The sequence below is a fragment of the Zeus faber genome (genome assembly GCF_960531495.2).
Source record: "Zeus faber genome assembly, chromosome: 1".
Lineage (NCBI taxonomy): Eukaryota > Metazoa > Chordata > Actinopteri > Zeiformes > Zeidae > Zeus > Zeus faber.
The window spans coordinates 51,840,406-51,863,495 of record NC_137193.1 but is presented as its reverse complement, the minus strand read 5'-3'; the positions used below and the strand labels follow the sequence as shown (position 1 = coordinate 51,863,495).

The following is a 23,090-nucleotide window of genomic DNA, read 5'->3' as shown; positions in this document are numbered from 1 at the left end:
ACCAGATAGTTTTTTTTTTTGTTTTTATAAATGTTGAACATTTTCTTTGGCCTTTGAGCCAAACTGGCTCGGGGCCCTAGTTTGTAATAAAATCACACCCCGTCCCCTCACCTACATCTCTACAAACTAAATTTCTCTGTTGCACTTTAGAAACCCTGAGGCACAATTTTGGAGGCTTAGTATAAAGATCAAGAACCTTACAAGTAAATTCTACATTACCTTCTGCATATGTTCTGTTTTGTTAGATGATGATGATGATAATAATAATAATAATAATAATAATAATAATAATAATGATGCAGTGCTACCTTTAGGTGCTGTGTCTCTTTTCCTCTCTGCAGGGTCAGTGGACGGAGGTGTGTTTCTATCCTTTTAAAGCCCCACTCCCCCTGGCTCTCATTGTCCAGCGAACAAAAGCGGGAATGATCGAGGGCAACATGTGAACAAATCCCCCCCACCCCCCCCCCCCCTCACTCTATCTCTCTTTCTCTCGCTCTATGTAGTCCCCTCACTCTCCAGCCCTCCGTTACCCCCATCCCTCCATCCTTTTCCACACCTTTCTACCTCCAACCCCTAGACACTCTCTCCGCTCTCGCCCTGTGTCCTCTTCCTCTCCTCTCCCCCTTTCGCTCTCTCCATCCTTCCTTGAAAGTACAGCTGATCAGTCCTGGCAAAGGCCCTGGTGCATCATGGGACTCTTTTGTGGGCACAGGGCCGCGACCTTCCTCGCAGTTCAGCCGTGCCAGCGCTGTGTTGACCCGCCCTGTAGCAGCTGGAGGAGGAACCTCCGATTTCATTTGTAGAAGTCTCCTCATTTTTAGGAGAAGAATCACTTTATCGATTGATCCAAAATGGGGAAATGCATCCTCTGCATTTGGGTTTTTAGGAGAAATGGGAAGCCATAAATGGGCTGCATTTATAAACTGCTTTTCTAGCCACGACGGCCGATCAAAACATTTCACATGTTACATGCTTTGCATTCACCCATTCGCACACCGATAGCAGCCATGCAGGGAGACAACCACCACGTTGGAATTGGGCTCTAAGGGGTGAGGTGTCTTGCTCAAGGCACGTTGGCAAATTAGACGGGAGGAGCCGAGGATGGAACCACCAACCCTGCAATTGCCAGATGACCACTCTACCTCCAGAACTACCGCCGCCCCATAACACCCCCTCAAACTGCACCAGGGGTCCAACTCTGGGTCTAGAGCCAATGCTTGGGTCAAGGGTCAAGGGTGACATGGTGGCACGGTGCATTGCACCTGCTTCATGTAATCGGGTTCAAACCCAGAGCCACCATGTCGTCACTCCTTCCATGACATCACGTCCCAGGCCTGTTCTGTTCAAACCGGGAGGCGCCAGCGTGGGTGGTGTGGACGCACCGAGCATGGCAGCCAGTTGGAGAGTGTCACCACTTCCTCTTTCCACCTCCGTGCTCATGGCGCTTCCAGGAAGTTGAAAAGGGATTTTTTTACTTTGTAAATGAACCATTGTATGAATGGCATGAATCTATTAGAATTATTACTATTAGATCTTACAGGGTCCTATTACAAGTTAAATCTAGTCAAAAACCTACCATGTTATTCTGGTAATTCTCTGGTAATATTTGTATTTATTTATTTTTTCAGCTCTCAGAATGTTACAATCCAAGTGAAAGGAGAATCTGGTTTTCGATATCAGCATATACATATTTATTACAGCTACAACGACAACAAAGCTTTTACTTTAAAAAAAAAACAACAACAAAAACAAATACTAGCCATCATCTTCTGAATAGCAGCACAGTGAGACAGACAGACAGACAGACAACAGACGGTGAGGGGAGCTTCTCCTTAAAAGTCACACTTAGAATTTAAATCTACATCTCAACATCAGTTTGTAAGAGGTTAGGATTTGAGCCTCCTGCCGCTGACGCGTTTCCAGTTAGAATGGAAAATAAAAGGCGCTCGGAGGAGTAGTGATCGGTTGCCAATTGGTTGATTGATAATTCACATTTCCATTGTCTTTCCACTGGAACGGCTGTCTTCGTCAGGTTGGGATTCATAAGAACTTTTCCAGCAAATAGTTTTTCATTTACACACTTACGACACGTTTGTGTTTACATTAAAAACAAAAACAAAAAAAAAAAGGTGTAGTGATTACAAAATATATTCAATACATTTTTATATAGAAATTCTTGGGGGGGGGGGGATCAATACGAGTTAGTTCTGATGGAGACGCGGACGGTGAAAACATGTTATTTGTTTCCACGTTTATAATTCAAACATTTCATTTGCATTTGTCCAACTGACAACTTCTCTTTCTTTGCATAACTTCTTTCTCTTTGCATAACTCAGACCCTGCCACAGTTGGTATGAGGAGGCCAGTTTAAAGTTTTTGAAATAAAAAGACAAATTTCAAACTCACACGATTCATATTTCAACCAAAGTGTTTAAACAACGTGTCTGGGTCGTTGCTCGGTCCGTTAATACATTTTCTTTGTGCGGATTTAGAATTTAGAAAATAAAACGAAAAACACATAAAGAGAAGGAAAATGAAATATAATGAAATAAAATTAACACGGACCATAAAAAGACAGTTTATTCCAGTAACCTCAGTTTCCTGGTTCCCTTTAAAAATGACTCATTTGACCTTTGTCATGACTCGGCAACATGTATTTCCGATACAGAACGGGAGGGGCAGACTTGTGCTCGTGGTGAATGTAGCAGTTCTTTACGTCAGTTTTCTTGTTCATTTCAGACCTCGCTGAACACCTTCATGGTTAAATAATGATAATTGAAATAATGATAATTCAAATAATGATCATCAGGAGCAGGAACACAGCCAGCATCGCAGTGGAGGAGGCACATGTTAAGAAAAGGCTGAATTACAGAGCAGCAACATCCAGTGCATCGCAACACGCACACACACACACACACACACACTCTCTTCTAAGTGATTCATCTGGAACCAAACAGCAGTTTTCGATTTAAACTCTGTCTTGTCTTCTTATTCTTATGTTTTTGTGTGGTTTGGAAAAATGTTCTCAAATTTGTGCTATTAGCATTCAATTGTGTGAAAAGTGTAGCTAAAGAAACCAAACACACCATAATCGGCAGAAAGATACAGCACACGCACACACATACACACACACAAAGTTAAGTGCATTTTCGTCAAACTCAGCAGAGCTCAGTGCACACACACACCACACAACACACAACACACACACACACACACACACACACACACACACACACACACACACTTCTTGTGCTCGTAGTAACGGGTCAGGGGTCAGGGGTCAGGGGGCCCCACAGGGTGACGGTGCGGTCTGCAGAGGAGGAGAGGAAAGCCAGGTCGTGGGTGTGCCACCGGCACTGGATCACCTTGTCCCCGTGCTCTCCTGCCACGGTCTGGGGCAGCGGCTTGGTCAGGTCCCCTGGAGGAACAGAGCCTGTTAATCACCATCATGACATTTTAGTGGACCATTCGTTGTCAATTTTCACCACTCGTAATTTAACAGTTGTAATCATTTGACAGTACTATCATAGTATAAATGACAGTTTAAAGTGGCGGTTTCACCGATTAGCCCTCATCCTAGAGTTAATCAAACTCTTAATCTGGAATAACGGAAATAGCCTTTCTCGTCATGGTTTAAAATAGTCTAAGAGGTGGTTGAAAATGTCTGATTTCCAGAAGGATGATAGGAGAGCTCATCTAGGTCTAAGTGAAGGTTGAAATGAACCTGGCCAGAGGCAGCTTTATCTTTGAACTAATGGAGAGGGATCCATTAATTCAACTACCCCCACCGCTCTACCTTGCAGGTCCGTGATGATGATCTTGTTGTCGTAGGAACCCGTCAGCAGGAAGTGTGCGCCCGGCGAGAAGCGCACGGAGCGCACGTCGCTGCCGTGTGGCCGGTATGTCTGCACCATGCGGCCGCCGCGCACGTCGTACAGCATGCAGGTGCTGTCCTCCTGCCCCGTGGCCAGGAGCCGCCCGGTGGGGTCCACCGCCACCGAGGCCACCGCACTTCCTGGGGGGGTGGGAGGGAGCGCTTGATGACATCAGCTTGGAAGTGTCGGCAAATTTGCCGTAATTTCCTCTCAAGTGATAAACTCATTATTTGAAACAGGAAACTGTAGGAGTTGTACAAAACACAGGGACTTTTATTCAACAGTTTCATTTATGTTTTTATTTGAACAAACTCAAGACTGATTTTCAGTAATGGGCTCAGGACGCTTGTTGACTCTAAACTCATTCTCACTCAATCACTACTCATTTTAATAAATAGAAATACAGTGTTAAATAGAGATAAATTGATTATAGTGATAATGTTGACCTGATGAATTGTAATTTAAGACCTAATTTAAGACGTTTAAAGGCCTCATATATGCAAAATGGTGAAGACATTCAGGACTTTTTAAGGACCTGCAGACACCCTGAACAACCAGGTTAAGAGACCTGTTTTTTTAAAGCGCACAAATAAAAGCTTTTATTCTGAGACTAGAATCACGACAAGGCCACCACCCTAAAGGATCTGAAGTATTACGCACTGACCCGAGCCGTGTAGCGTGGTGCCCACCACCCGCACGCAGCTGGGAACCCGCAGATCCCAAAACCGCACCGTCTTGTCCTGGGAGCCGGAGGCGATCATCCAGCCTCCCCAAGTGTACAGAGACAGGATATGACCTGGATCACAAACCCGATGGGAAATACACACACACACACACACACACACACACACACACACACACACACACACACACACACACACACACACACACACACACACACACACACACACACACACACACACACACACACACACACACACACACACACACACTACAATGCAGAACTAGGGCTGTACAGATTGTAAAGCCATGATTGTTGAGAAAAAGCAATCGAGGAATTATTTCTATTTTTAAACGATTATTGCTCAAATAAAGCTTGCGCTGGTGTGTAGGGCTCAGGAAACAGGAAATGAAACCAAACGAAAGCTGGAAACAAACGACATTTTCTTAGAAACAAATATGGAAAATGATTCATATTTCACGAATCATAATCAAATGAGTCACCATTATTCCAGAAGTTGAAATCTCTATTAGCGGTTGATCCCATAATTATTATTTTTTCCTCCCTCAGTCTACAATGTAATAATAAATACATTTATATTTCTCCACAGGACAAAATGTCGGATCTACATTACATTTTGGACTTTTCGTATGACTTTAAATTGAGAATTAATACCAAGAAAGAAATATTTATTTTTAGTCTAGTCAACAACATCCATCGTATGATTACGGTGAACAGCTTCATACAGAAATAAGGCTTTTAACCATATTGCATGTGTGTAAAATGAACTGTGTTAACTGTTTTTTATTGGGTTTAGGAAAGTTCGATTGGGGGAGGGGGGACGCTAGAACCAAGACTTTCTGCTTGGAACGAACTCTGTGTCTGATGTTGTGATGGATTTTTTTTGCGCTGTTATAAATGAGTCAAAGCTAATTATTTCAGCGGCCTCATCTAAACAATGGATTCATCAAGGTTTCCCAGATATTCAGAAGGAACCAAAGACAAACTGCTGACCGTGTTTCTGGCACATGTTGCCCTTGTTCTCTCAAATCTCCTGGTGTCGCACTGAGAATGAAGCTCACCGGTGTGTCCACTGAGCGCGTGCAGGCCCTGTCCTCTCTGGCAGTCCGTGGTGTAGATGTTGCAGTCTCCGGCTCCGGCGCTGATGAGGATGGAGCCCCCGCTCTCTGGACCCTCCATGAAGGCCAGGTCCCGGATGGTGCCGTCGTGCATGCTGAACTCCAGGTCCGGGCCTGGAGAACCACACGCAACGTGACATTTTACTTTCTGAGTTCGGTTGATACCACAGTGGGAAAATCCAACAGCCACAGTTATACACACATTCAAAGTGTTATTTGAAATCAAGAGTTCTCAATAAGAACTGTGTGTAATAAAGCATCATACGTTTTAAGGTCAATACCAAACGTCAAATAGAGTTTCAGCCATTTCTATATCAAGTCCAGACCATTTAACTGATGATAGTTCAGATTTTTAGACTTTAATATTGTCTCCATTTTCAGCCATTTAACCATAGATAGAATACACATGTCGGGGTCAAAAATAACCCGGCTGAAAAATTTGTGAGGTTTTTGTGCATATTATTTAATTGATTTGTATTGAATAAAAAAACAACAATAATGTCACATAATCTAAAACATGTTAATTAAGGAATTCCTGGAATTTTAATATTATTTTGGGGGGAAAAATAGAGCAAAGAAAACAATCATCCAGAGTCATTACTGACCCAACATATACCGTACATCCCTGGGTTAAAATGTTCTCCTGGTCCTGCTGACAGCCACCGTGACACATACTTGTGCCACAAGACACCTAATATCGCTGTAGTTTGTATTTGTTCATTCTATATGAAAAAGGTGGAAGCGCCATGGACCTAACATGCATTACACAAATGCATATTGGCACTAAAGATATGTCTCTCACACACACACACACACACACACACGCACACGCACGCACGCACACGCACACGCACACACACGCGCACACACACACGCACACACGCACACGCACACAACCTGTGGCGTTGCAGGTCTCTGCGTTGAAAGGCAGAACTTTGACGAACTTGTCGTTGGAGCCGGTGGCAAGCAGCCGCCCACAGTGGCTCCAGGCCACACAGTAGATGGAGCCTTTGTGATGCTTGTTCCTCCTGAAGCGAACCAGCGGCTGCTTGACGCCGCCTGAGCACCCAGACCTACAGGACACAAGGGTTGGATTTTTTAAGTGTTGTGCTGTGCATAAAGGAATAATGCTGCAAGTCTGAGAAAAAAAGAATGCCGCAAAACATTAAAAATAAATAAACAAACGGATTCTCTCACTTAATAATTCTAACTATAATTCATATAGAAGGCGGGTCAGTGGTATTCAAACTATGGGGTAGCGCCCACCCTCCCAGTGGGGCGTGGAGACACTGTAAATTGGGGGCGTGAGAAAATTAAAGATAAAAAAAAAAAAAAAAAGTAGGCCTTTAATGTACAATGGCTTATTTATTTTTACTTTTCTTATTTTCATAAGTTCATTGAAACTAACAGTTAGTTGTGCAGATTTCTGTCCCCGTTAGTCTGTGTGAATAAGCAATAAAAGCCACAAATGAATGTGACTGCTCGACCTGGTTTAATATAAACTACCTTTGTTTGCAGATGACATTTTTTATTTGTATTTTTGGGGGGGAGCAAAAAAATGAACACTACTGTATTAGGAGGCTGTGACTGATATACATTTGGTTGGACTACAAGGAAACCATTTCTGTAAAGTAATGTAAAGTAATGTTCAATCAAAATTTCTCAAAAGTATTATTATTATTATTATTATTATTATTATCCTCAATAATCAAATTAATCACTATTCCTCCTAACATATTAAAAACAATCATATAGAATGTGAAAAAAAAATGTTGCCTGTAAAAGAAATACATGTTATTTCTGATAAGAAGAAAATACCTTCATAATAGCTCGGTAAAAGACTATTGGCCATAATTTGAAGTACATAGGTGACATTTTTGTTGTGTGTGTGTGTGTGTGTGTGTGTGTGTGTGTGTGTGTGTGTGTGTGTGTGTGTGTGTGTGTGTACCTGGTGCTCAGGGTTTCTGGGTAGGCACAGACTCTGAGTGTTTTGGAGTTGGAGCCCACAGCGTAGAGCGCCCCCGAGGGGTGAAAGGCCACGGCGCGCACCGCTTGCGTGTCTTCCAGTTGGTTCACTTTCACAAACTGCGCTTTGGACTTGGATCCCAGCGGCTGATCCCCAAAAAACAGGATACGTCGTTATTACAAAGTTATGACGGCATCGGAATCGGCGCTTCCCAATACTTTTTGACCTTTTTGAAGATCTGTGAGACAGTGTCATGTTGGAGTTTTACTTTTTGGAATTTACCTCTTGTATTGTTTTCTGTGTGGATGAACGAGCAGAATCATCCTGGACTGTAGCTAACTTGATCTTCTCTGAACTGGAGAGAGGCGCACACACACACACACACACACACACACACACACACACACACACACACACACACACACACACACACACACACACACACACACACACACACACACACACACACACACACACACACACACACTTTTAAATTAACTGTTATTATTGATATTCATGGTCAGGACTTTTATTAATCATTAATAATGTTTTTTTTCTATAACATTTTTAAATTAATAGAAAAAATGATAAAATAAATAAGAGACTTCCACATTGCAAGTGACCTTTCGGTCAAAGGACCTTCATTGGACAAAAACATTGCCTCACCCAATAAAGACATTTGCAAATTTAGACAGTGTGCAGCTGTCCCTTCTTTTTTTTTTTTTTTTTTTAATTTTGAGGACTTTCTAGTAATTTTTATTTCAGATTTTTGGTTTTGAAAATAAAGCTAAAATGCCTCTCTGCGTTTCATTAGAAGGTGATGGTAACCGGCCTCGGACCTCTGACATGTGGGGACGGGGGACTCGTTGAAGGAGAGGCGGCCGTGGCAGCCGGCCCTGAGTGGGGTGCTGCTGAGGTCCTCCCTGGGGGGTCCGGAATCCGGGGTGTGGTTGGTGCTAGAGGTCTTGGGAGTGAAGGAGCTGCAGCCATGGGGTGTCTCCATCACGGCTCCTCCGTTCCACGGCTCGCCCCGGCGCCCCGCCGCCTCGCCGCCTTGGTGATCCATGCCCACGTTCATCTCCTCCAGCTTCTGGAGGGACCTGGAGGAGGTGAGGAGCAAAAGCATCAGGCTGAGGATGGAGGTTGATTTGATTTTGGCCTGATGGTGTCAAACACGTACAGTGTATTTTTCTACTGTTTAACACACCCAAGTGTGCATCCAAATGAATTTATTTCACATTGATTATCACACATTGTCCCTTTTCAGGTAAATCTCATACTTGTACTAAACCTGACAATTCATTCAACGCTTTGAATGAATACAAAAAAGTATGACATTACATTTAGCAGACGCTTTTATCCAAAGCAACTTACAATTATTCAAACACCGAAAACCGCAGCCATCAGGAGCAATTAGGGGTTAAGTGTCTTGCTCAAGGACACTACAGCATGCTAGCAGGAGGAGCCTGGGATCGAACCAGCAACCTTTAGATTACTAGACCACCAGCTCTACCTCCTGAGCTCCCATCCCCTCAAGTATGTCAAGTATGTAAAGTATGTAAAGTATGTATCAGAACATATCTAGTCAACCTTATAAGCCAAATAATGTCTTTGTGAGGTAGTTCATCTAAAAGGAAGAAGTATAAATAAACATTGTCACAAAGGATTATAAATGAAAGACAGTCAGGAAATATTAAGGTTTACCATTATATACGCCAACTGGTGCTAAAAACATAATGCAAAACACCTCTAATGTTACCATTGTTTATTCCACAATAGTCAAACCCTGCAGAACATCATGAGCCTGTACCGGCTGAGGAAGGTCTCGGTGAGGTTGTGCTGGGCGGCAGAGCTGTCGTGGGGCTTGACTCCGCCCTCCAGCAGCATCTGCTGGTAGAGCTGCCGCTGCTGCTGCTTCTGCTCCAGGTGCTGCTGCACCCGCAGCCGCTGGCGGTGGTACTGCTGCACCTGCTCCACTGGGTCGCACTGCTGGAGAGGGGGGAACACACATGCACGAGGCAAACATTTGCACAGGGGAAACACATTTTAAGAAGTTTCCATTGTTTCAATGTAGGTGTATTTCCCAATTGAACTGACTGAATTTTAATCACAACACCCATCTATTCATCAGAAAAGGCCATCAGCCACCCACTATACCGCCAACCCACACCCACGAAAGCAAGCGGCCTCCCAGGGGCCTCGGAAGGCACCCGGCGGCGCTCTCTGCAGCCCAGCTAGGTCGCAGCATGCCAAAATCACCAGGCGCAAGCCACTAGGACTCAAACCCAGCCGGCAACGGGCCCAGCCGGTCGCCCCCCAGCTAACACCCAAATTCATCACACCTTCCCATAGCCGCACACTACGGCTCAGATATTCCTCTATATCACATTTGAATTTACGCGTTACGCACGGTTCCACAGATCCGATCTGGAGGATCTTTTCTCCAAAAAAAGCTAATAAAATTCTGGATGTAATTAATTGACGTTTCCTGCTGCTGCTCCGTCACAGAGCACATCACAGATCGCTCCTGAAAAATCGGCGGCAAATACCCTGCGGCTCAGCAAGGTCACCGAGCCGGTGACCACAATGAAACACCGGAGGAGAGGGAGAAGCGCTGGTGCGCTCGTGAGTCTCCGAAGACGCGGACTTCGCAAACTGTTGGAATAGTAGTGGGAATAGTCATCTCTAATGTCCGTTCACTTTGCAACAAACTGGGCGAACTTATATTGAACTTTATTGCTCATCACATTAGCCAAAACATTTATAGTTTATTTATTTATAAAAATAGATACACAATCGAATGGCAATTTCAGCACTGGAATAGTTTCATTTTTTAAATACTCAAATTCTATTCAAATTTTATTCCTGCAGCCCTACCGCACACCTGCGCAATCGGCCAAGTAAGTGGCCAAGCGGCGCTGATTGGTCCGAGCCAGGACAGGAAGTTTGCTCAACGTTTGTCTGTGTTGCAGTGAGGGATCAGCACATGGAGCTCGACAGCCGTCCGCGAGCCAGCCGCAGAGTAGCCACATGGAACATGCTGACCGATGTCCTCTCTTACGCTATCCTGTTACCATTAATATTATTTATCCTTTTGGCCAGCGAGCCCTTCAATTGGAGTAAAGCAAGCCGACCTGCCCTCTCCTCTTAATAAACACGTGCCCAAGCAGCACTGAACCCAACTGTCTCCTTCTGCCTTCTCCATTCAGCCCTGGGATGTGACTGACCGGTCACAGTCCTAATATTTGGGTTTTGTTTTTTTGATGAAGAGGTGAATATATGCTCCCTGTCTGCTTGTGTGAATCATCTTCCCCAGCACTGTTCGGCCACACACACACACACACACACACACACACACACACACACACACACACACACACACACACACACACACACACACACACACACACACACACACACACACACACACACACACACACCACACACACACACACACACCATAATGCAGCATCGCAAACTCTCTCCCATAATCCAGTGCTGACAACTCCCCAACTCCCAGGGCCTCAGCACCACCATCAGCCCCATAAAAAGTTCCCAAGGACCCATCACATCCAGTGGGACCACATTCCCCTCCATCTCCTTGGCCACATATCACAATATTCATACATACACACGCACACACACTCAAAAAATCCAATCTGAGCCGCTCTCCAGTCTGAATGGGACTCCGGATGCATAAAAATGAGCGATGAGTGAGGTAGCAGGTCTGCCCGGGCGTGACCACACATCAAACCAGATTATCTGCCTCCTCTGTCCCTGACCCCCCCTCGTCACTGGGGTTACGCCGGTGCTTGTGAGGGGGTGTGGAGCTGGTGGGGGAAAAGGGAGGAGGGGGCGGAAGGTGGTAAGAGACAGCTGTAGCTCATCTGCTGCACCCTTGTCAGGTGATGGGGCATGAGGGGTCGACTTCCCTTGGCCGGGTGAGGTGGAGGATTGGGGGAGGATTTATGGGAGGGTGGAAGAGGGAGGTGTGGGTGGGGGTAATACATTCTAAATCTCTTAAATCTGGAATAATGGCGGCGGCGGCGACAGAGACCACAGCAGCCCGGCAGACAAACAAATGACCTTGAAAATGGCTTTGACTGCAGTGACCAGACAAAGCCACTGACTGTATTTTTCGGCCCCGGTACCTCGGTCTTGTCTGTGCTGCAAGGCGGCCCTCCGTCCCTCCCAGGGGCCAAAGGGGTGCGTGTAGTGTTGGGGCTGTCCGGTCCCTGTGGATGCTTCCTATGTGCAGAAAGACCACACAAAAAAATAAACAATATGGAGTTTTATATGTAGTTGGATAAATCCCCATATGAATTACTGACAAAGCAATGGCAGGTAAAACACCAGTAACCAGGGAATAGCACAATAACAGCAGACAAATGCTTCTTGAAACATTAAAACCACCACAGTGAGACTGGGAGGTAAGAAATACAACCTAAGAGGCCTGAACGGGCTTGAAGCATAACTTCAAATCAAAACAAGAACTATTTTAAACTTTCTGAATAAGAAATGTACTTTGGCAACCTTAAATTAATGCATATTAACTTTTTAAATTAATTTTAAGCCTAATTTGTGATGCAAATAAAAAATGCATCCATACTGAACTCTATTGTTTGAAGTTTTCAACCTGACCAAAATGGGTCAACCTGCTTTTTAACTCCACGTGGGTGTGAACTTACAACATCAGCGTGATGCTTAGTTTGCTGGTGTTGTTAATAAGGGACAAAACTAGCAACACCATGGCCATGGCAACCACTGATGAACTGATATCTGACTTGTTGTCAGTTATAGTTATTCGGCTGTAAAGAGGTAGAACAAGTGTGAAACAATAACTCAATTTCACAGTAGGTGGGTGTGAGAGATTGGATAATGAACTTGAAATTTAGAATCTTTGGTGATTAAAATCAATTATCAGATAGTAGTAGAAACAATGTATTTCAGCAGGGAGTACCATAGAAAAACTTTGAATAGCTCAAATTCTCCCAAAATACTGGAGGTGGCCATGACAACAGGATCATTTGTATGTATTTATTGTCCACCAGGTGGAGCTAGAGATCCAGCTGACCCTGCTGTGTGTGGTAGAGCGTCACAAAATGAGCAGGTTCGCTTTTGGATTTGTAGGAAGGTGCTGAGGTGCTGGTGTTGACCAGGATAGAGAGAAACATGAAGAAATCCTAAAGATCTGACAGAAATGAGATATCCATGTGCAAAGGATCTTTCCAAGGGGGCGGTAAAAGTACTTTAGGATGTATTGGGCACAAACATTACTTGGGAGCGCAGAAGGACGCTTTGCACAGCATGTGTTAAGTGCAGAAGGCAACACGGCTGATAATTTATGGTCCTTGTAAGGAAATCCTGTGAAATTAGATGTCAGAATCAAGTGCAGAACAGCACTGCTTGAGCACAAGTAGATTAGAAGTAGATCCAGACCAGCTGGATGGGTGAAAACAGCACTTGGCCTTGCAACTGAAGCATAATATTATTATTATTATTATTATTATTATTAATCCAACTGTTCTGTGAATGTGGTAAAAATGTAAAACAGGAATTAAACACATTCCACATAAGGTCTTATTTTCTCTGTGATGTTCGGGGTAGACAGCAGACTCCGGTTGGAATACAGGGTTTAACACGGTCTTGTGTAGCCTACGATTAATATCTAATGTCATTCACGCCATAATATAAAAATGTGACTGGCAGAAGGTTTTGGTAAGAGAAATATTAGGGCAATGGCTCATGAAGTAGCCTGATAATGATCATTTATGGGCGGGGCCAGCGATTCAGGGGCTGGAACCAGGAGGAGGTACAGCGCGTCGTCTAGTAATCAGAAGACTGCCGGTTCGATCCCTGACTCCTCCTAGTAGCCTGCTGAAGCATCCTTGAGCAAGACACTTTACCCCCTAACTGCTCCCGATGAGCCTTGCATGGCCGCCCCCATCGGTGTATAAACGCGGATCTCGGATTGTCTCGCTGACATATCCACATGGATGAAGGATTATCATCTTCAACTAAATCTGGCGAAAACGGAACTGCTGGTCTTCCCGGCCAAACAAGGTATTTATCACAACATTGATATTAAAATCGACTCTCTATCTCTTGTTCCTACCAAGGCTGCAAGGAATCTTGGTGTCATTATTGATGACCAACTGACATTCTCGGACCATGTTGCCGCCGTCTCCCGGTCCTGCCGCTTCGCACTACTCAACATCCGAAAAGTCAGGCCGTACCTGACCCAATATGCCACTCAACTGCTGGTACAAACCTTGGTGATGTCCCGTCTTGACTACTGCAACACCCTCTTAACAGGCTTGCCGGCCTGTGCGGTGAAGCCACTACAGATGATACAGAATGCGGCGGCGCGACTGGTGTTCAACCAGCCAAAGAGGGCACATGTCACTCCGCTGCTCATCGAGCTCCACTGGTTACCTGTAGCCGCCCGCATCAAGTTCAAGTCTCTTATGCTGGCCTACAGAGTGATTGTTGGGAATGCTCCCGCCTACTTAAATGCTCTTGTAAGAGCACATGTTGCCCCCCGGATGCTGCGCTCGTCAAATGAGCGTCGCCTGGCTCTGCCGGCCATACAGCCACGGCAATCCAGGTTATTCTCATTTGTAGTTCCACGTTGGTGGAACGAGCTGCCAAAAATGACCAGAGCGGGGACCTCCCTCTCTGTCTTTAAGAAGCACCTGAAGACCCAGCTCTTCAGTGAGTACCTCCTGTCCTAATCTACAATTACTTAGCACCACCTTGCAGTATTTATTGTTACACCAATGTTGTTGTTACACTAATCTCTGTCGCAATGTAGCTTGAATGTTATTCTCCCTTGTAAGTCGCTTTGGATAAAAGCGTCTGCCAAATGACTAAATGTAATGTAATAAATAGGTCGTAAATTGCTTTGGACAAAAGCGTCTGCTAAATTACATAATGTTAATGCAATGTAAAACAAGAAATACTTTTAGAAATGTATTAAATGTTTTGTTTTTTTCAAGTTAACTCATGTCATGCTACTAAAGGAATATACACACAGCGTCCAGTGTTACCTCTCTGGAGAATCGTCCTGCTGGTGGATGTTGTTCTCTACAAGGCTCCGGCTCAGCGCCGTCTTGCCACCCCCCTCCATGGCTCTCTTGTCGTGGGCGGCCAGGCCGTGCGACAGCCCGTCCAGCGCCGGGTTCAGGGAGCGGGACATGTAGGTGTCGGCTGACTGGGGCCTCTGGCGGAGCGGCGAGGACAGGCGGGGCGAGAGGCGGCTGATGAGCGGCGTGAGCAGGTCGGCATGGCCGGCCTTGCTGGGCTTCACCAGCCGGTCCACGTGGATGCTTAGCGTCTTCTGCTGGAAGGCGCAGGAGAAGGTGCCCGGCGACAGGTTCTGCAGCCAGGAGAGCAGCGACAGGTCCAGCTCGTCACAGCCGTTCCCACACAGCACGTCCACCCCCAGCAGAACCTCGCCCTCTGTGATCTCCTCACCAGTGGCTTTACTCTGAGGAGGTAGTTAAGACTTTAATGATGGAGAACTTTGAAGTCTTTAACAGGAGACAAAACGCTGCAAAATACACAGTATCCTATGACACAATTGGGATGCAACAGTGCAGTGGGCTCACGGTTTGGTAAGTATCACGGCTTTGGGGCCATGATAACGGTACGGTTTTCGGTATCTTTATATTTAAGAAAAATAAAATTACATTTAAAAAGTTAAAGGTGAAAAAAAATGTTTTTATAGTAGTCTGCACAAATAGGTAGTGTAATGCTCTGTGTGTATGACTGTGGAGGGAGGGGGGAGACGAGGGTTCAAGTTCAGTGGTGGGTTGTTTTAATTTGCACAAGTTCATCTGATTGGAGGGGAGGTGTCCAGGATAGTGGATCATTCAAATATACATTTTCATTAATATTTATATGTACTATTTTAAAAATGTTCCACAATAAAAAATAAAATAAAACAGGTACTATAGTTTGTTATTTTTGTGTAGAACAGTAGTTTAATAATAGTAAACACATAAATAATAATAGTAAAATAACTTATTGAAATAAAGCTCACAGTCAGACCAGCGCGTGTGCGTTGTGAACCTGACGTGACAGTGGGTGTGCTCCTTTTCATCCAGGGCACCTCCCGGCGAGGGAGGAGCATAGGCTGCCTCTTACATAGAGCGAAAACTTTTACCGGTGGCAAGAGACGGCAACTTAAACAAACAACACAAAACTGTAAAACTTGAGAAAAAAGAAGGCAGAAATCAGCCAGCGAGACTCTGTTCCCTTCACTCCTTCAACAGAACCGGATCGATCGTGAACGAGCCGACACGATCTGGTGCGAGTGGAGAAGTCTGTAATAAAGAGGGAGATATCCATCCCAGGGGGTTATTTTCCGACTGGACACCTTGATTGAGTGTTTCTATGGAAAAGGCTGCATAGCTGCTCGCAGTTGAAAAAAAATAGACCTCTTGCACAAAAATAGAAAAATGCTGCGTGGCTCCACGAGGACCCCGTGTGGGGCTGATGTGGCTTGTGGGGCTGCAACAGTGGATGCAATAAGAAGCGTGGACTGGTATAAAAATGCGATTCATAAATAAAGTGTGACTTGACTGGACGTACTGCACTCCCCTACGCTGCGCCAATGCGCCTGGTTGACTTCTACCATGGTTCATGTGTATGTATTGAACCGTATGGGGTGCACCGAACGGTTCTATAACATACCGCATACCGTTGCATTCCTAGTTCTCATTTAAATTTTTTATTTTTTTAAATAGACTAAATGGTGTTTTGTCTAACGTGTCATTAGCAGTAGACACATCTTTAGGAGTAGAAAAACCTTCACGCACCCCTGCCATGGCAATCAAATTTTGTAGTTTATACTTTTTTTTGCCATTAACAACAGCAAAACAAGTGACCATCCATGTTTTCATCCAGCTTTATGTCAAACTTTGTCGAACAATAAAAATAACCAGGTAAACTCTTCCAGTATATTGCTCCTTAAGTTCCTGTAAGCTTTTGTGGATGTAAAAATATACCATATAAAATAGTCAGTCAATCGCCTGCTCACTAGTCTCCCCCACTCCCCACTAGGGGGCCCAGCACTTTGGGAACCACTGGGCTAACGGAATCATACCTTGAGGTTTTTGGTAACTATGAAGAAGGAAAGTGGATCGCGAATACGCTTTCTTATGGCTGGAATAGCGAGTTGGAACATCATCTGCGGTTCACCTGGCAGAACTCCACACAGCACTCGTACAAGATGCCCTTGATGAGCAGCTGGAAGAGGCGGTTCCCGCTTGCCCGGAAACCCGCCTCGCTCAGCTTCCTGTCGGCGGGGATGAACTCGGCCACCATGGAGCAGCACTCCTCGAAGCAGTGGACGCGCGCCGTGCTGGGGTTCCAGTCCTTGAACTCAGCGTGGTGCGTGAGGCGGGGCAGCGTGAGGAGCAGGCACAGCTTGCTGTAGTCCTCCTTGGCCGGGCAGAAGTCCTCCAGGCTGTGGAGGCAGCGCACCGCCACCTGCATGCTCAGCTCCAACTGGGGAGGGAAAAACCATGGAAAAAGAGTGGGAATGGAACATCAGCCAAAATTAAGAACAAGACAACTACAGACATCTTGAAGAACCATATCGATGAAAAATTTAGTTTTAGTCTTTCTACTCGTTTAACTTCAGAAAACTCATTCTACATTACCTCCTGACCAGTTTACTGATTAAAGCTCACTTCTTTAGATTTTTAACATAGCCTAAATTTCTGGGTTTTGGAAAATGTGGACGTATGGTGAAAAACATACCTTAAAATGATCTACTAGTTAACACACATTTTTCTCAAAGGTACTTAATTTTGCCGTATTTTGCATTTGTTAAAGCGGTGGCACTTCAGCTTTCTCAAATGGAATTACAGGTATGGAAAATATGATACTAGCTCCACATCAAAACTGAGCCTATACCTCCCTTTATATAGATATTTTGGTTATAATTAACGATTTCCGTGCCATTTATGCACATATATTGTAGGGAAACTGGTATCATTTACTAAAATATCACAATGACTAGAGACACCCAGTTGTGGCAACCTGTCATGACGTTCTTCTGCAACTCACTGCCCCAAAGCCAACATTTAAGTGAACACATACATAAACATGTTTCAGGTAAATGTTTCAAATGAATTAAAAAGTCATTTTGACTTTATGACGACGAACGGTCTGATCCAGAAAAGACGAAATGCTTCAAATTGACATAGTCACGTTAAAGACTATGGCTTATAGATTGGAAGTATTCTACGAACGGACATGAAGCATCTCTACTTAAGTAGGTCTCAGCCAAATCCCATAATAAAGGGTACCAGGAAAAAAAAAAAATTCTACTCATCCACTGTAATCGTCTCTAAATGGAATTAAAAGCTTAAGGATCTAACATTTTAATTTCTATACGTACATTCTGGGGGTCTTCTGCGGCTGACATGGCATTATTCACACACAGGGCTTCAAGGAACTTCTGCTTGAGAATGATGTAACGAAACCTGTCCAAATGTTAGTGAAGACACAGGTGTTGATTGGTTGGTCAGTTTCTTTTCCAGTCAGTGTAATTTTAATATTATTAAAAAAAAAATAATAATAAAATAAAAATAAAAAGTAAGACTCATTGAAATTGTGACATCTGATTGATTAAATGTACACCCTGTTATTGAGGATGCTTTCTCAATGGTCTGTGAGAAACACAACGTGAGCTGAGAATGTGCAAAGATTTGACCCAAACCGCTTTCAGAGCAGCAAACGTCCCACTTCACTGGTATACTAGTCAGTGTCTGGTAGTAGTGTCAGCCATAATAAATATTTATAATTTTTCTGTTATTATTAAATGTATAATTATTCTATTTACTTTCTGGTTAATAAATAATTAAGTCAAACTCTAGTATAACAGACATCGCAAAAACAGGACTAATATGATACTATGTTTGTTCTTAAAAAACAGACGGGACATGTTGTGAGGAAAACAAAGTAGACATGTTATAAATGTAAATAACCTGGATATCAATGTGTTTCCATTCAAAGTGCCACTGAGCTGCGGGACTCACGAGCTGCATCATCCACACCTTTCGGAAATTCGTTCCCAAGAACATAACAGCACTCATGTGTTTTCCTCGTCGGAATTCCTTCTTTGGGGGATTCAGATTTATGTGCCCCCAATTTTGTTTTTCTTTGGCTCTTTTCGAGAACAAAATAAACAAGAATTTACGGAAGGTTTTGCGCATGAGGCCCCATCGTTTTCATATTTCTCCCACCTCTTCTTGTCAAACTTGTCCATGCTTTCCAAGGGTTGAATGAACTGCATCACCTCCTCCCACTGGCCATCGAGAATGAGTTGCCTGTCAGGAACGCTCAGTGAATATTCAAGGTCTGTTATTCACACCTTATCACAAAATATGTCACTTTCTGGGAATGTTAAAGTGTCAAAACAAATAAACAGTGCAAATAATAATGTGGAAAAATACAATATCTTGGCGATGAACCAGTCATCAATTAATACATTTATCTTCATTTCGATTTTTAGAAGGGGAAACAATGGACTACCAGTTAAACATGGTGGAAACACCGGTAATCATACAGTATATGCAAAGGATAATAAGACTGACTGAGAATACAAAAAATCTTCCTGAGTCAACTCGCACAAATAGCTTCCTGGAGAAAAGGGTGATATTAAATAAAAACTCTTAAATTGGGTGGCCCGGACCTGAGGAAGAGCATGTCGTCGGAGTAGAGCCCGTTGATGACGCCGCTCTCCTTCTCCAGGGCCAGCATGCTGATGTGCAGCTTCCTGGTGCTGAGGAAGTCCAGGATCAGCTTGACCACCTCCGCCTCCTTGATGTTGATGGTCTCCTCTGCAGTCATATTGAAGGGTCACTGTGGGGCCTCTCAGGTGGCTACAAGAGGGAGAGAGGGAAGAGAAGGTTTGCATGTAGCAGGGCTCATCCTGCCATTACAAAATGAAATTCAAGGACTTTCAAGTACTTTTTAAGCACATTTCTTTTCATTTTCAATGACTTCATGCAAAAACAAAATACAATACATTTTCAATGTGATCTTTATTAATTAAAATATTAAATAATCTTAGCGTCATTATCGATATGAGTGTACACACACGTGCACACACACATGCGCGCACACACACGCGCGCACACGCGCACACACACACACACACACACACACGCCATTGTCATCTACTATTGTTAGTGTCTGTCTCCAACAATGCTGGATTCAATTCATATTTTCCTGGCGTAATTCATTTTCATAAAATAGATTCTGAAAAGGTTTATCACGTTATGATTTGAATAACAAAACCAGGGGGAATATCATAGGTTTTCAATTATCATGGGTTTTTCTTATTTTTCCAATTACTTTTTAATCCAGTACTTAGATTTATGAAGACGAAATTCAAGTACCTTGAGCACCTGGTGTGAACCATGATGTAGCTACTGAACGAGGGTTTCCAACATCATTAACGAACAAACCCCAATTGTATTAGGATTCTGTTTTGTAAAGGTCTACTTGTATTTCAGGAAGAAAAATAAGCCCCTCAAACTAGAACTATGACTCATTTTGCTGGGGACAACCTGGAAACTCTTGAATGACCCCCTGGGGGGGGGGGTTCCTGGACCCCACATTGAGAACCATTGCTAAAGATAACAGTGAAACTAGAATCAAAACAGTCATTATTGCACATCCCCTGGTGTTGCTAACATCTTGTAAATGAAATAATGATGTAGTTGAACTATTCGTCTCAACATTTAGCTGGGGACCCCCGTGGAAACCTATAGAAGGGCCCCTGGTGGGCCCCCAGGCCGCACGTTGAGAACCACTGCTATAGAAAACTAGTGGTGCCATTGGAACTATGATCAAAACAGTCACTGTTGTACATTCTCTGATGGTGAAGTAAAGGTGTAGTTCAACTTTTAGCCTAATCATTTTGTTGGGGCCCGCCAATGGAAACCAAGTGAAGGACCCCGCACACCACGTTGAGCATCACTGCTATAGATAACAGTGAAACGAAGATCAAAACAGTCGTTGTGGTACATTCCCTGATAGCGCTAATATCCTGAAGAACCAATAACATCGAGGTTGTTATAAATCGTTTTGGGGTGGACCTTGAAGGGCCCCGGGTGTTAAAAACTAGGAGTGCCCTCTCACTACCCATTAGCCCCGCTCCCAATGCGGAGGGTCGAAACATCTGATCGCACAGCGGGCAGCGCTGCATCCACCAGACAAAGCTGGTGCAGCCGGCAGCACAAACAACACACCGGAGGGGGGGGCCTCCATGCACACCGGAGGGGGCCCTCCATGCACACCGGAGGGGGGGCCTCCATGCACACCGGAGGATCATGCTAACGCGCCAAACGCGCTGTCTCACCTGTCAGTTGCCGCCGGTAACACGCCGCATTAAAGCCTGGATGTCCGCCGCGTCCCCAAACGTCTCGTACCCGCGGCCTCCTCGAAAAGTCCCTGAAGGGCGCTGAAGGGCGTCTGGTTGGACCGCGACAGGCGGACAAGACGTGTAGTTTCCCCCGAAAACCAGAGCCTCCCCGTCGGGTTCCTCCCTGTACACAACAACCTGCCGTTGCTAAGCGGGCGTGATGCAAGACTCGCGAACGACCCGTTCGTGGCGAACGAATGCTTTTAACTGACTCGGGCAAATCAAATCACTCCGGCAATGGGAGCGTACATCGTCCGACTCCCAAACTCAGGACTACATTACAGTCCAAGGGCGACAAGGGCCTGGGCTTTTGACATTATTCCTATTGAATGTGGCCGATTTACACCGTCACATTCCACACCCCCCCCCCTCGCTCCCCGTACAAAAACCAAAGGAATGAAATGGACGGGGAGTCGGGATATCCAACCAATATTGTAACAACGTAAAGAACCGGATCTGGAAGATGAATCCAACCTTTCATCACAGCCGCAAACTGCCAATCAGCTGCCATGACGACGCACGGCTTGTTGCTGGACCCGTGGGAAATGTTTACAGGACGGTGGGTTGTTGTTGTTGTTGCTGTTGTTGTTGTTGTTGTTGTTGTTGTTTTTTTGCTGTGGTAATTTTTTTTCTTTCGAGATGTGCGAATTAACCTTGTAAACACGATCTTCTACAAAATGTATTTGCGTTTGCAAGTATATGACGTAGGAAGGAATTGTGACGGAGTTTGGCTACTTTATGCTGCGTTCGGAAACAACTCGGTAATCCTTGTCGGTAGTCCCCAAAACATGGAACCATGCAGTGACCTTGTGTTTGTTTGGGAAAACCCGTGCATTCCACCCGCTTTTCGAACCAAACTCCAAATGTTGACTTGCAATCCCCACTTGAATGGCACTTCTTGCACTTTCCAAGTAGGAAGTGGGATCTTTCCGAGTTTAGGTGTGAATGGAATGCTTCCCCTGCACGGCCACAATCTTCCTTCTTGCCATGACAATGACTTTAAGGGGGCAACCCGCGCTGTTGTTGAGTTAATATTTCATATAAAAATCTCTCATTTGAGACTTTTGTAGCTCCCAGGTCAGACATGAGGTTTGACCTGGGAGCAGTGGGCGGTGAAGTGGACACTTGGGCACACTACCGGGAGGAGCCGGGGATTGAACAATAATTCCCATTACTAGATCACCCGAGGTTACCGCCCCCCATTCAGAGTTATGAAAAGTCCTTTAATATCCTTGAAGTTGATCTTGCTCCTCCAAATTTATTTATATGTTTTAAAATTTTTCATTTTTAAACATCCCGTGGAGGATGGTGGACAGCAGCCAGACCCATTATGGACAATGACAAACCATTAACAAAGTCTCCTAATTTGAATAAATCTTTGAATACTCGCTGCAGGAAAAAAACAGGATCAGAGTTTTCAGGAAATGAACATTTAATAAGTGTGAAGTTTAATATTTAGGTTGCGAACAACTACCGTGAGTTTGATCCTTGTACATAAACTATGAATACATGACATAATATGGAACATGGCGGATGATTTTCTTTTATTCAAGGTGCCTCTTTAATTATCCTGATGAAAATGAGCAAAAAACCCCCAAAAACATTAAATCATCATTATCATTTAATGACAAATTTCAACCACATACTGTGAGCATGGGAATACCCCAGAGACTCAGCATTAGAAACCCAAAGGAGATGAACAATGAGCCGTGTTTGCTTCACGTGTTCTGAAGACTCACCCACCCCAAAAAATAAAAAAAATCATCTAAAACAGTGGCTCCCAACCCTCCCATCCTCAAGGACATACTCAGGAAGCCTGGGTGCAGGTGTAAACATGCAGTATTGTGAGCTTCGACACTGAATGACGCTATTTGTATTTCTGCTTTTCCTGCAGCTTGACACGGCTGGTTATTATCAGAGCTTAATGGCTGCAAATATGGATCGTTTCACAAGAAGAAATCTACATCTCACAAAGTTACAAACA

At 44.3% G+C, this 23,090-nt stretch overlaps 1 protein-coding gene across 1 annotated transcript; it reads right to left on the bottom strand.

Moving 5' to 3' along the window:
- Positions 1–3,266: 3,266 nt before the first annotated feature.
- Positions 3,267–19,527, bottom strand: LOC307227859 (WD repeat-containing protein 47-like; the record flags this gene model as incomplete). Its single annotated transcript, XM_079997303.1, has 14 exons — positions 3,267–3,418; positions 3,797–4,011; positions 4,536–4,671; positions 5,640–5,810; positions 6,594–6,769; positions 7,645–7,808; positions 8,495–8,762; positions 9,473–9,651; positions 11,814–11,910; positions 14,712–15,151; positions 16,867–17,175; positions 18,074–18,158; positions 18,921–19,004; positions 19,370–19,527. 14 exons carry the CDS (start codon positions 19,525–19,527, stop codon positions 3,267–3,269), a joined length of 2,634 nt encoding a protein of 877 aa, XP_079853429.1.
- Between the last annotated feature and the right edge of the window lie 3,563 nt (positions 19,528–23,090).